Here is a 12202-nt window from a genome sequence, read left to right on the forward strand (position 1 = left end):
GGCGCAGTGGTTAAGAATCCGCCTGCCAATGCAGGGGACATGGGTTCGAGCCCGCAGGGGACACGGGTTCGAGCCTGCAGGGGACACGGGTTCGAGCCCTGGTCCGGGAAGATCCCACATGCCGCGGAGCAGCTAAGCCTGTGCACCACAACTTCTGAGCCCGCGTGCCACAACTACTGAAGCCCACGCGCCTAGAGGCCGTGCTGTGCAACAAGAGAAGCCACTGCAATGAGAAACCCACGCACCATAACGAAAAAGAGCAGCCCCCACTCGCTGCAACCAGAGAAAGCCCACGCACAGCAACAAAGACAACACAGCCAAAAATAAACAAATAAATAAATTAATTTAAAAAAGAAAGAAGTACCTGTGGAATGCTGTAAAAATATAAATGCCTGGCTTACAGCCCAGAGCTACTGAATCAGAATTTCTGGGGGTAGAAACCGGATATCTTTTTTTTTTTTTTAACAGCTCTGAAAACAACTCTGATTCACAGAAGCCAGAGCTGATAAACACTCTCCTAAGGGACAAACATATTTCTTCTTTATTCATTCATGGTTTGTGCATGTGTGTGATTTGCTCACCAGGCTCACCAGTGCTGTGATGAAGGAGAGTGCCTTCTGGCTAATCAAGAAATAAATAAATTTCAGTCTAAAAAAGATGCTCAGAAAGCCCTCCAAGACATCGAAAATTTTCTTGAAATGGCTCTTCCCTTTATAAATTATGATCCTGAAACCCTGCAGTATGAATTTGATGTGATTTTATCCCCTGAACTCAAGGTAAGAGGCTTTTGGGGGCAAGTAAACAAACTTTGAAAAAGTATAATTGCGTTAGTGTTGATCAGAGTTTTACTGCTTCACAGGTAACTTTATATCACATTGCAGTTACACAGTTCTCTTAAGGATTAGGGGTTGTATCAGAGCCACTGTTAGGCGTCAAAGAATCCAAAGGCTTATGTTTGCCTTATAATGAAGAGTAATTTCCTTTCTGAGCTCTGACTGCAGTATTTTTAATTTTTTAATTTATTGTTTATTTTTATTTTTATTTTTTTGGCCACACCGCACGACACGCAGGATCTTAGTTCCCCGACCAGGGATCGAACCCGTGCCCCCTGCAGTGCAAGCGCAGAGTCTTAACCACTGGACCGCCAGGGAAGTCCCATGACTGCCTTACTTTTCAACTCTTTTCACATACTAGGAGCTCTCACATACATTTTCTTGGGCACCCTTGGACTAAGGCCCAAAACTGTCCTAGAATGTTGGACCCATATCAAGAATACTCTACCCAAAACATCTTTCCTTTGTGCTACAGTGACCACCAGCAGATGCTCTGGGGACACAGATCTGGCTTTCCTACTCAGTTTGAGGATGAAGAGATGAGGGAAGGATCTGGGTCTTCTTGGGGAAGGGGGAGCAGCAGAGGCTGGTGTTGGCAGGGTAGAGAGCTATAGGTTAGTTCAGCACCACCCTGTTGCAGCTGCCATGAAGCCCTGTCTCCACATTGTGGATAAGAGCATTTGTGATGCTATTTGCTGCTAAAATGTCTCATTGACCCTTAAGTTTGGAGCAGTATCTAAATCCATTCTTAGCCGCAGATCTGAGGGGAATACTCCAGAAGATCAGAAACATGGAGATAACCAAGTGATTCTCTAGCTGCCTCAAATCATCAATGGCTCTGAGGAACCTTTTACAACATGGTGAACTATAGAATGTCCTGCAGGCTAAAATATAACAAACTGCCGTGATAGCGCTTAACCTGGTGGCTTTCTCGTACCAAACACGCCTTCTTTTCAGGCCTTGATCCCCTTTCACCCAATGAAGGGTAAATCACTTTATGCAGTGACCTATTCTATGACTGCTTGATAAATTTCTTCTTCAGGTTGTTTTGGCTGAGACCTTCTGGTTTTATAACCATGTGAAATAATGCATTAATCTGTTTCCCATTACTTTCCTAAATTTCTTCTAGTTATATATTAAACTCTGTATTAATTTTTTATCTGTCTGAGTCTGAGAAATGTAATAGGATTTGTAATGACCCCCATTTCAGAAACTATTTCATAGAATTCTTATGCAACCTGCAGGTTCAAATGCAGACCATACAACTCAAGCTTGAAAACATCCGAAGTATATTTGAGAACCAACAAGCCGGTTTCAGAAACCTGACTGATAAGCATGTGAGGCCAATTCCATTTGTAGTACCTGCTTCTGACAGTTTGGTCAGATCTAGAGAACCATTTTTTTCACCTAAACAAGGTAGAGTATCTTACACTCCCCTTTTGTATATTTTCTTTCCCTGCTGTTGTTTACTTTGTTACTCTTGATGTAAATACTGAACTCATTCTTCAGTCCTGAGAAACTGAAATTTTATTTTTAGCGCTCTTGGTCATGTACAAATTATATTGCACAAGGCAGGAGTTGTGATAGAGATTATCGTACAATAATTAAACATAGTAGTAGTATAGTATAGTACAGGATGATGCACGTCTGGACTGAATTGCCCAGTCTTGCAATGAATATGAACATTATACTAGCATCAAACTCACCCTTTTCTTCAGCAGGTAGAGGAAAGCATATGAAACTGGTATATACACGCATGTATTTACCACTTCTTGGGATAAACTATTACTTGGTTCTTATAAGCTTCTAGTAAGTGAATGATAAGATAGATAGATAATCGAATGAATTGCCTTTTCTAAATAGGCACAGGTAAATTGAGTAGTTTCACTGGTAATTAACTGTTACAAAGTTCATTTACTCGTTTTAATCTTTGTAGACTAGTGTTAAACATGTAATATCCATTTCTGTTTTCTACCTTCTATGGGATAAAAAGAATTATCCTCACTGTGATGTTGAGCTTTGGAAATAAGATGACTATTGCCCCAAGGTTTTTCTTGAGCTGCCTCTGGGGCCTCTTAGGGGAAAGAAATTTGGCCTTTGGGGCCCTAAGTTAGTTGAGTGGGTGAACATGGGACTAAATTCGGTCTCTTTGATCTGAGAGAATCAGAGACTTCATTAATGATGGGAACTGCTTTGAAAATCAGAGAAAGCCTGAGCCAGGCATAATGAATATAAAAATCCAGCTCAGCCCCAGCATGGATCAGATTAAAACGAGGTGATGAAAGCAGATAACTAGGCTAAGATGATAAAAGTTATATAGTTAATAGTTATTAAATATAAAAATTTACTCACAAGTAAAACCATGAACAATGCCATAAATAAATTATACTAAGAAGATACTGGGAAACAGAATAAAAAGAACAAACAACCAATAGGGGATAAAAACCAACAGCTATGAGAATAAAAATAGAATAGGTTGATATTCCTAAACAGAAGACAGAGCTCAGATTTCTGGCTCCATTCATGGGTTATGTGACCTTGGGCAGTTCACTTAACCTCCTTTGTTGGTTTTGCCTTGGTTTCCTTGTCTGTAAAATAGGAACAATAATACCTACTGATTTCAAAGTGTTGTTGTGAAGACAAAGTGGGAAAAAATTGTAGAATATAAAAAAATACTCAATAAACTAGACTATCGTTTCCCTCACGACTAAGGCCTCTTGCTTTATGGTCTTCTAAAAGCTCAACTCCTCTGAAGGCGTTCCGAAAGCGGCATGCCTCAGGTTGCGGAATAGAGCTCTGAAAAGACTGCCCAAGACCCACTCAAGGCCTTAGTCACTAAAAGTACATTTTGTTTTGTGTTGTTTCATTTTTTTTCTTTCTGATATTCTTATTTAATGGCGTTACACTTTCTTTCTGCAGTGGGAGTTGGATACTCTTTCTTTCAAGCATGTAAACTTTTTTCAAAAGGTACCCATCTTTATTACTTTTCATCAGTACGTTTTCTGAGTTTGTGTACGTGTGGAAAACCAGTTTGGCATCTAAAACCAGCAGCAATTCATTCTTGCATTCTGCCTAGGATTAACTTTCTCCTTTTTTTCATAATAAGCATCCATTATTCTCTCAGTACTAAACTTACCTTGGAAAATAACTATGTAAAAAGTAGATTATTCCCTTTCATCAAATGACCACTCATAAGATGAAAACAGGAAAAACAATTGGCCATGTTAAAATAAATCAAGCTTGCTTTCATTGTAGAGACTCTCTGTCACCCAGAATAAAACTATTTGTTGGGAGTAGCTTGAATTTGCCTCGGTTTAGAACTGCCTAATGTATTTATAAGGAAGAAGGCAGCTTACTGAATAAATGACATGGATGGATAAATGATTTTATCTGTTATCCATCATGGTTTCTAAATTAAATCAGAGCATTATTTATGCTACAAACACTGTTCATTTTACCTAATTGGTCTGTGAGTAGTGGGGATTCTAACAATCAGTTCCAAATAATTCTTCAAGACTTTTAATTGCTAAGCCAAATATATAAGATTTGGTTAAAAAAAAAAAAAGATTTGGTCAAATCAAGGCATAAGTGTTAATTTTTTATAAAATAAGTCAAACTGTTTTTTTGTTGTTTTTGTTTGTTTATTTTCATTAATTTGCATCAAATAGAATCTTGTATCTAACACAGTGCCTGGCACCTAGCGAGATGTAGTAACTGTTTGCTGAATTAACATTTCATACAGAGGGAAGTTATGGAAGAACATTGTGTGCGAGGGGTAAGATGTGGTTTGAGCTCCCAAATCTGTAGCTCTAGTCTAGATCTTTCTCCTAAACTTCAGAGTCTGCGTTTCCAATTTGCCTCCTTGAATTTCCTACCGGCAGCTCAGTCTCAGCGAACCCCAAAACTGATGCCATTTCTCCTGCTCCCCTGTCTCACTCATTCCTGACCTCTAATCTGTCCAAAAAACCCACTTGTTTCCATCCGCCCTGCTAGCCCTCACTGCCACTTCCGGAATCCAGCCTAACAACCATCTGTTGCCTTGGCAACTACAACAGTCTCCCTGTTTCCCACTTGCTTTTCTTAAATGCCCCTAGTTGTCTTGCCTTTTGGACTTTACACCTACTCTTCTCTCCTACTCCGCCATCAGGTTTCCTATCTCTAGGCCTCTTCCTTCAGGTAAGCTTTTCCTTCCTGCCTCTCCTCCTCCCCTGCACCCCAGTTCGGTCAGGTGTTCATGCCATGGCATAACAAGCCCCTCTTCATTTCTTCTCAGCTTTAGCGTCATTGCCTGTTTCCTGTCTCTCTTGCTAGACTGTAAGCTGTGTCAGAGCAGGGACTGTGTGCAGTTCACGTTTGTATGCCCAGCACCAGACACAAAGCTTAGCAGAGAGTATAGGTGCTTAAGAATTATATATATATATGTGTATATATATATATATATATATATGTATATATATATATATACATATATATATAGTCACATTGTTAAAAGAATGAATACATCTACCTTGCTTTTCAGAAAAAGATGCATTCTTCATAAGTTGTGTATATATTCCTTTTTCATCTCTTAATGTATTTGCAAAGAATTAATTAGTAAAGCTAATAAGTAAAGCTCCCTAAGTTTCCTTTATAAGTATCTTTGGATGTCTGTATATCAAGTTTCTTTAAAGTGATGGGTATCAGTATTTACTGAGAAATTGATTTTGTATGGTAATTGCCACTAAGTCTAATTTATATTTATCTATTTACATATATATCGTGTAAAGGTACATATTCCCATATAAAATATATTTTTAAGTAAATGAAACTGAAGGATAAGATTTAGGGAACTTAACAACGGAGTCTTTCCCTGAGTGGGCTTTGTAATGGCTCCCACCGAGGAGGAAACGACAAGAAGTCTATTCCTTCCAGCAGCCCTGAGAATTAGGAGCCTAAACGGTCTTGTCTTTTTTTTTTTTTTTTTTTTTTTTTTTTTGTCACGGGCTTAGTTGCTCTGCGGCATGTGGGATCTTCCCGGCCCGGGGCTCGAACCCGTGTCCCCTGCATCGGCGGGCGGACTCTCAACCACTGCACCACCAGGGAAGCCCAGAAATGTTGTTTTATATAGTGGTTAGAAACACGGATTCTAATAGTAGACTATATGGATTTGGGTACCACTTTTGCTTCTTGGACAAGATATTAAGCTTAGTTACCTATAAAATGGGGATAGAAGTAGTACTTATTGCTTAGGGTCAATTTGAGGGTTAAAAAAGAAAAGGCACGTGTAGGGCTTAGAATAGTGCCTGGCATGTAGGAAGTGCCGAATAAATGTCAGAGGCTATAATTGTTAGTTAAATTGAGATTTTTTTCCCGAAATTCTTTTTGATTCAGTTAATCAGTGAGCTGCCATCTGATTAAATGCTTATGTTATCAGAATGAACACTAAACCTGCAAATAATCATGGGTACTAACACCTAGCTTCGTGCTTGCTCTGCAATCCAGCAAATGTTTGATGAATGAGAGAATGGGTGACTACATAGCAAATCATGCTCTGTAAGAAGTTGAAATCATATAGATAAGTCTAACTAATCATCTGTTATGTACAGTGTGATTTAAAAATACTAATACAAACATGATGGAACATTAATGTCTCTCTAACACACATGCACGTATTTTTATGAAAAGTGTTGATTTTAATTCTCGTTTGAAATCCTTCTTTCATATTTCTCTACCAGGGAGGAAGACTTGGAGACAAAATCGGAGCAACATAAAAGTAAATATAATTAATTAATTCAAAACTGGCCTTATTGCTGTAGTTGCAGAATTGGGATAGGGACTAAAACCATATTTTTTCATTCAATAAACCAATATTGTGCATTTGAAAGCCAATTTCATCGAAAAGAAAAAGCTGCTGTTGCATTGTGTCTAATTGCAGTACTGGCGTAGCCCCAGATATATGAGCAGTTTCTCAGGTCTTGGCTCAAGTTCAGAATAATTGCTGTAGAACATCTCACATAAGTTCCAGCTTCTCATTCCTGCCCCCACCTCAATTCACCTAAACAATTGTTGCATCTTCTTACAAAAGGAGATTTCTTTCCTAAGTGATTCCAGTCCTGCAAGTACGAAACATGGGCAAAGGACAGATTCTAATGGACCATCCCCTTGGCTCAAAACAGACATCTATTAATTTCTTTATAGATTTAAGATTCCTTCTCAGTTAGCCATGATATTCTGGTATCTGCAGAGAGTAGCCTCCTCAAAACTGCAGCACCCTACGTTTTCTTCGTTCTTTTTAAAAAATAATTGATTAATTTTGGGCTGCATTGGGTCTTCGTTGCTGTGCGTGGGCTTTCTCTAGTTGCGGCAAGCGGGGGCTACTCGTTGTTGCGGTGTGAAGGCTTCTCATTGCAGTGGCTTCTCTTGCTGTGGAGCACGGGCTCTAGGCGCGCCGGCTTCAGTAGTTGCAGCACGTGGGCTCAGTAGTTGTGGCTCACAGGCTCTAGAGTGCAGGCTCAGTAGCTGTGGCATGCGGGCTTAGTTGCTCCGAGGTATGTGGGACCTTCCCGGACCAGAGATTTAACCAGTGTCCCCTGCACTGGCAGGAGGATTCTTAACCACTGCACCACCAGGGAAATCCCGGCATGCCGGATCTTAGTTCCTCAACCAGGGATCGAACCTGTGCCCCCTGCAGTGGAAACACAGAGTCTTAGCCACTGGACTGCCAGGGAAGTCCCAGTACAATCAACTTTTTATGAATTAACCTCATTTTCCCGAAGTGCCAAAGAAATGAAACATTACTTAACATATAAAGTAAATGGTAATGAATATCTTAAATCTGTCCTCTTAGGCAACTAAAATAATTTTTTTAACTAGTACATATCAAAGTTATTTCGGAAAAAATCATACTCATAGTGTTACTTTGCAGTTTATCTATACAGTTAGAACGTAGAAAGAAGAAAACTTAATTTGAGCTAGAGTTCCATGAAAAAGAACTATACCTACGTAGATGCTAATTTCACTTTTATTTTCATTTCAGATTGAAGTGGTGCATGATTGTCAGGAGAAGAGAAGTTCTGCTCAGTCCTCCAGTTTGGACAATGACAATAGCCTGGATATTTTAAAGAAGTATCTTTTATTTATTAACATACACCCATATATACATCTACCAGTAGGAGGCTCTGATTCAGTGTTCAAGGCAAATGTGCTTAGAATTTTGAGTTCACAGAATGGGGTTCTACTGGATGTGATGAAAAGTACACTAGAGAAAGTGTCAGAAGTCCTGGATTTAGGCCTGGCCAACCTATATTCTGTTTATGTGACTTGAAAATTAACTAGATCTTTTCAGAATCTTAGTCTCCTCTTTTATGAAAGAGGTGAGAGTGAATGGGTCAGTGTTTCAAAAACTACAAAGGATTATGTAGATATACAATGTGATTTTATAGGTGCTAATAAAAATCATTGTTTCGTTCACTTTTATATTATTATGTTAATATTCCACACATATGAATATTCACCTTTTAAATTTTATATCACAGACTTCTGAGTAAGTAACCAGTATTTTGGAGCAAGTTATGTATATAGTCAAAGATTGTTAAATGTTAATTCTTAAAAGTGTAAAAACTTAAAAGAAGCCAAGGATAGAAGTTAAATTAAATGGGTAACTTATATTGGGGAGTGAGGAAATAAATTTTAAATATGATGTCAATTAGAAATCACATTGGAAGGAAAATGTATTTTATTTTAAAGAGACAGTAAAAAAAATTACTACAGAAACTTAAGTATGATCTGTATTTGAGAAAACCAGTATAATCATGTCTTGGAAAATTTCAGAACATTAATGGGAAAAAAAGGAAAAATTGTGCCTAAAATGCTAATATTATTTTTTTCTGAGCGAGAGAGAGGGAACTGTAGCACAGAAACTGTGCTGTTCAGAAAAGTATTCCCAGCTTTTGCACAGTGGCAGTATCACAGCCAATGAGGTTTATTCGAGGTGCGATTATTGCTAATTGAAAAAAGTATTCCCCAGATTTTTAGGAATAGATTTTGTGAATTTTTAGTAAATGATTCTTAAGCTTAGTGAGTTAGAAATAAGATGGGTTTTTTTCTCATTTAAAAATAACTCCTGAGCCCCACTCCTCTTTTTTTAAAAAAATTTTTAAGAGTCTTGTGCATAGTACTTACTCTAGAAACCATAGAATTAATTTTATATTTTGATGATAAAGCCAAACCATTGGTAGTTCCCCTGCATTATTAATTTTCATCTTAGACGATTTATAATGATAATAAGTGAAATGTTGCAATACAATTCTAAAGCCATAAAATAACTGACAAATGTGGTCCTTTCATTTTAGCCACGTCCTAAATGAGCTGGTACAGACCGAGAAGGTGTATGTTCGGGAACTATTTGCTGTTTTGTTGGTAAGTGACTCAGATCGTATTTTCCTGTCTTTTAGGAAGTGCTTCAGGCAGACTTCTCTTTTTGTCTCCTTCCTTGATTGTTAAATGTGCATATTCAGGTTCGCCCTCAGCAGTGAGAATTGTGGGTTCAGAATTTGTTACAGAACAGATAAGCTGTTCCCTTAGGAATACAGCAGATTGTTATCATTATTCCCAGGGTGCTCTTTAGAGATTTTGATGTAAAGCGTTAAGTATGGGAGAAAAACATTCTCTTGATACAAATGTCATAATATTAATTTGGTCTGAAAAACACTAAACAATTATTGCCTGTTTAAGGAGAAGTTAATGACCTGTAATATCATTTTTCATACCTGGTTTCTATTTTGTTTCTATTTTGTTTTCCTATAAGCTACCCTGAAGGCCAAAGAGCTGTCACTTTATTCTACCCATTGAGTAGAAAACCTTGACTTCCTTGTTCTACTATCTAAAATAATAATAATAATAATAATAATAATAATAGTGGATAACTTTGGGAACTAGAAAATTTGAATGTTAAAATTTAAACAACTTTACCCATTAATCCCATATATGTTCTGCTATACCTATATCTTTGGTGGCCCAATCAAATGTTGATGTAAATATTTTTTAAATGAATAAATGTATTTATTTTGGGTAGGGCTATAGAGAGGAGATGGATAATCCAGAGATGTTTGACCTTATACCACCTCTCCTGAGAAATAAAAAGGATGTTCTCTTTGGAAATATGGCAGAAATATATGAATTCCATAACAAGTATGTAATTGCTGAATTGAATTTTCTTTTTTGTGATTTTTATTTAAAAGGTTATTGACCAATTTAGCATATTTCACACAAAATCATATCATTTTTTCTTTGAAATTTTTACAGCATTTTCACGAGCAGTCTGGAAAATTGCGTTGTTGCTCCAGAAAGAGTGGGACCTTGTTTCCTGGAAAGGGTTAGTTCAATGATTATTTCAAAATAGATAAATATAGGCCACCAAAAGAGCAGGTCATTTTACAGATTTAGAGACAAGGTAAGCGTTATTTTTTATGCCTTTATGTTTTTGGAGGAAACACATCACTTCTGCAAGTATTTGAGGCTAAACCAAGTTTTGTTACAGGAATGGGGTATTCGAACGTACAAATGGCCATTGTATTCTGTGGTATCAAATGCTACAGTGGCTCAGCTTGTGTCCACTGACCCCTGGGTGATCCCAGGAGTCCAAGGACCATCCTGGCTGTGAAGATGGGAGATTTGGGATCATCTCAGCACAACCATTCTTGGCTTGGTTAATTTTTAGCCTAAGAGATGCCTTGATATTCCCCTCTAATACATGTGAAGTCTTTGAATCAAATGGAGTCTGGCTTTCAGACACCAAGGCGTCTATCACAGGAACTTTGCAAAATGGGGAGCTGTGTGTTCCTTTTATTCTACAAGATCATTCAGGGACGCTCATTTCTCTACATCCTAAGAGTGTACTTAGTACAATTGACTTCCCAGGCTTTGTAATCATACTCTCTTCCATTAGAGTTTTCTCTCACAATGTTCTCTGCTTATCTAGTTCCTCCTCTTCTTGAAAGATCAGTTTTGTCTTGATTTGAGAGTCAGTTTGATAGAGGTGATCACTGAAAGCTTCCAAGGAGATATCTTGTCTCAGAAAGCGTTTATGGCGTGAGAAAATAATAAGGATAAGGCAGAACCTTTCTCAACACATCCAAACTTCAAATGCGTTTAAACCATGGCCAAATTCCTCCCCAACTTCCCTAAGCAACAGCAACCTCTCTTTCCTTTGAACTCCTGTAGTACTTAATGTCTGTGCTACTCATTGGGAATTTTACATTACTACGCATCTTTACACATATTCATGAAATCTGCTCCAACTAGATGGAAAGCTCATTGAGGCAGGGTCCATATCCCATGTATTTTTGTATCTCTAATAAGGTCAGCATGGTTCTTGGCAATCAGTAGGGGTTTAATAAGTGCCTGTTGATCTGTTCATTCATTCAGCAGCCATCTACTGAATACCTACTCTGTGCCAAGCACTTTACTAGGCAATGCGGAATACCAAGACCATCCGCATAGAAAGACAGGGAATCCATTGTGTACAGTGTGAGATGTGGTATATTAGAGATATACAAAGGGTCCTAAAGGAGCCAAGAAGAGGTGCATCTGATATTGACTGGAGGTATAAATGATGGTTGTATAGAAGAGATGACTCATGAGATGAATGTTAATGAGTGAGTAGGAGGTAGCCCATTACATGAGGGTCAAATGAAGATGATTCCAGGGAGAGAGAATAGCATGGGCAGATGCCTCGCAGTGTTATGGTACAATGATGATGCTCCGAGGAACCAAAGACCTCGAGAGTTACTGTAAGTTCATTCACTAGGGAGTCGAGAGACTGAAAGCATAGAAAGAGCATATTTCTTGGTATCCTATTACCTCATAGTAATGAAAAAAGTAGTCTGTTTTCATAGTTCATTCAAAGGAGGCTTTTCTCCCTCTGACTTTTCTTTTCTCCCTCTAACTCTTAAACTTGGTAAATGGAAGTTATGAAATTCCTTGGATAATTATGTGTCCCTGTACCTGGTCTGATGGGCATGCTGTTCTTGGAATATAAAAAGGGCTTCTGACCAGCTGCCAGTGTGACAGGCCCTTTAGGCCACATTCCCTGTGATGCTTGGCCATACTAACCCTTGCTCAGGCTTCCTTGATAAGAAAAGTACATGCTCACAAATTGCTAATACCCTTGAATTTTCTTTTTATTACAGAAAGATGATTTTCAAATGTATGCAAAATATTGTCAGAATAAGCCCAGGTCAGAGGCAATTTGGAAGAAGTATTCAGAATGCGCCTTCTTCCAGGTATAGTAATTGTTCAGGTATTGGATGTGCTCTCTGTGGAAGATACTGGGATATTTCTTATTTATAAATTCATTTTCTGCTTTAAGTAAGTTTTATATATATATATAT

General features: G+C 38.1%; 1 protein-coding gene across 6 annotated transcripts in view; it reads left to right on the top strand.

The window, feature by feature from the left end:
- The window catches only part of MCF2 (MCF.2 cell line derived transforming sequence), a 66217-nt gene that overhangs the window by 31034 nt on the left and 22981 nt on the right, over positions 1–12202 (top strand). For 4 of the 6 annotated variants that reach the window (XM_007452068.1, XM_007452071.1, XM_007452072.1 and 1 more), the window contains 8 exons: positions 585–776; positions 2078–2249; positions 6548–6585; positions 7849–7937; positions 9164–9230; positions 9886–10001; positions 10116–10185; positions 12002–12094. In XM_007452068.1, the coding sequence (XP_007452130.1) occupies positions 585–776; positions 2078–2249; positions 6548–6585; positions 7849–7937; positions 9164–9230; positions 9886–10001; positions 10116–10185; positions 12002–12094 (837 nt within the window). Of the gene's footprint in view, positions 1–584; positions 777–2077; positions 2250–3752; positions 3801–6547; positions 6586–7848; positions 7938–9163; positions 9231–9885; positions 10002–10115; positions 10186–12001; positions 12095–12202 lie in introns of all 6 variants that reach the window. The other 2 variants (XM_007452067.1, XM_007452069.1) reach the window with 1 other exon arrangement.

This window comes from Lipotes vexillifer, unplaced genomic scaffold (assembly GCF_000442215.2).
Source record: "Lipotes vexillifer unplaced genomic scaffold, Lipotes_vexillifer_v1.1 scaffold1114, whole genome shotgun sequence".
Lineage (NCBI taxonomy): Eukaryota > Metazoa > Chordata > Mammalia > Artiodactyla > Lipotidae > Lipotes > Lipotes vexillifer.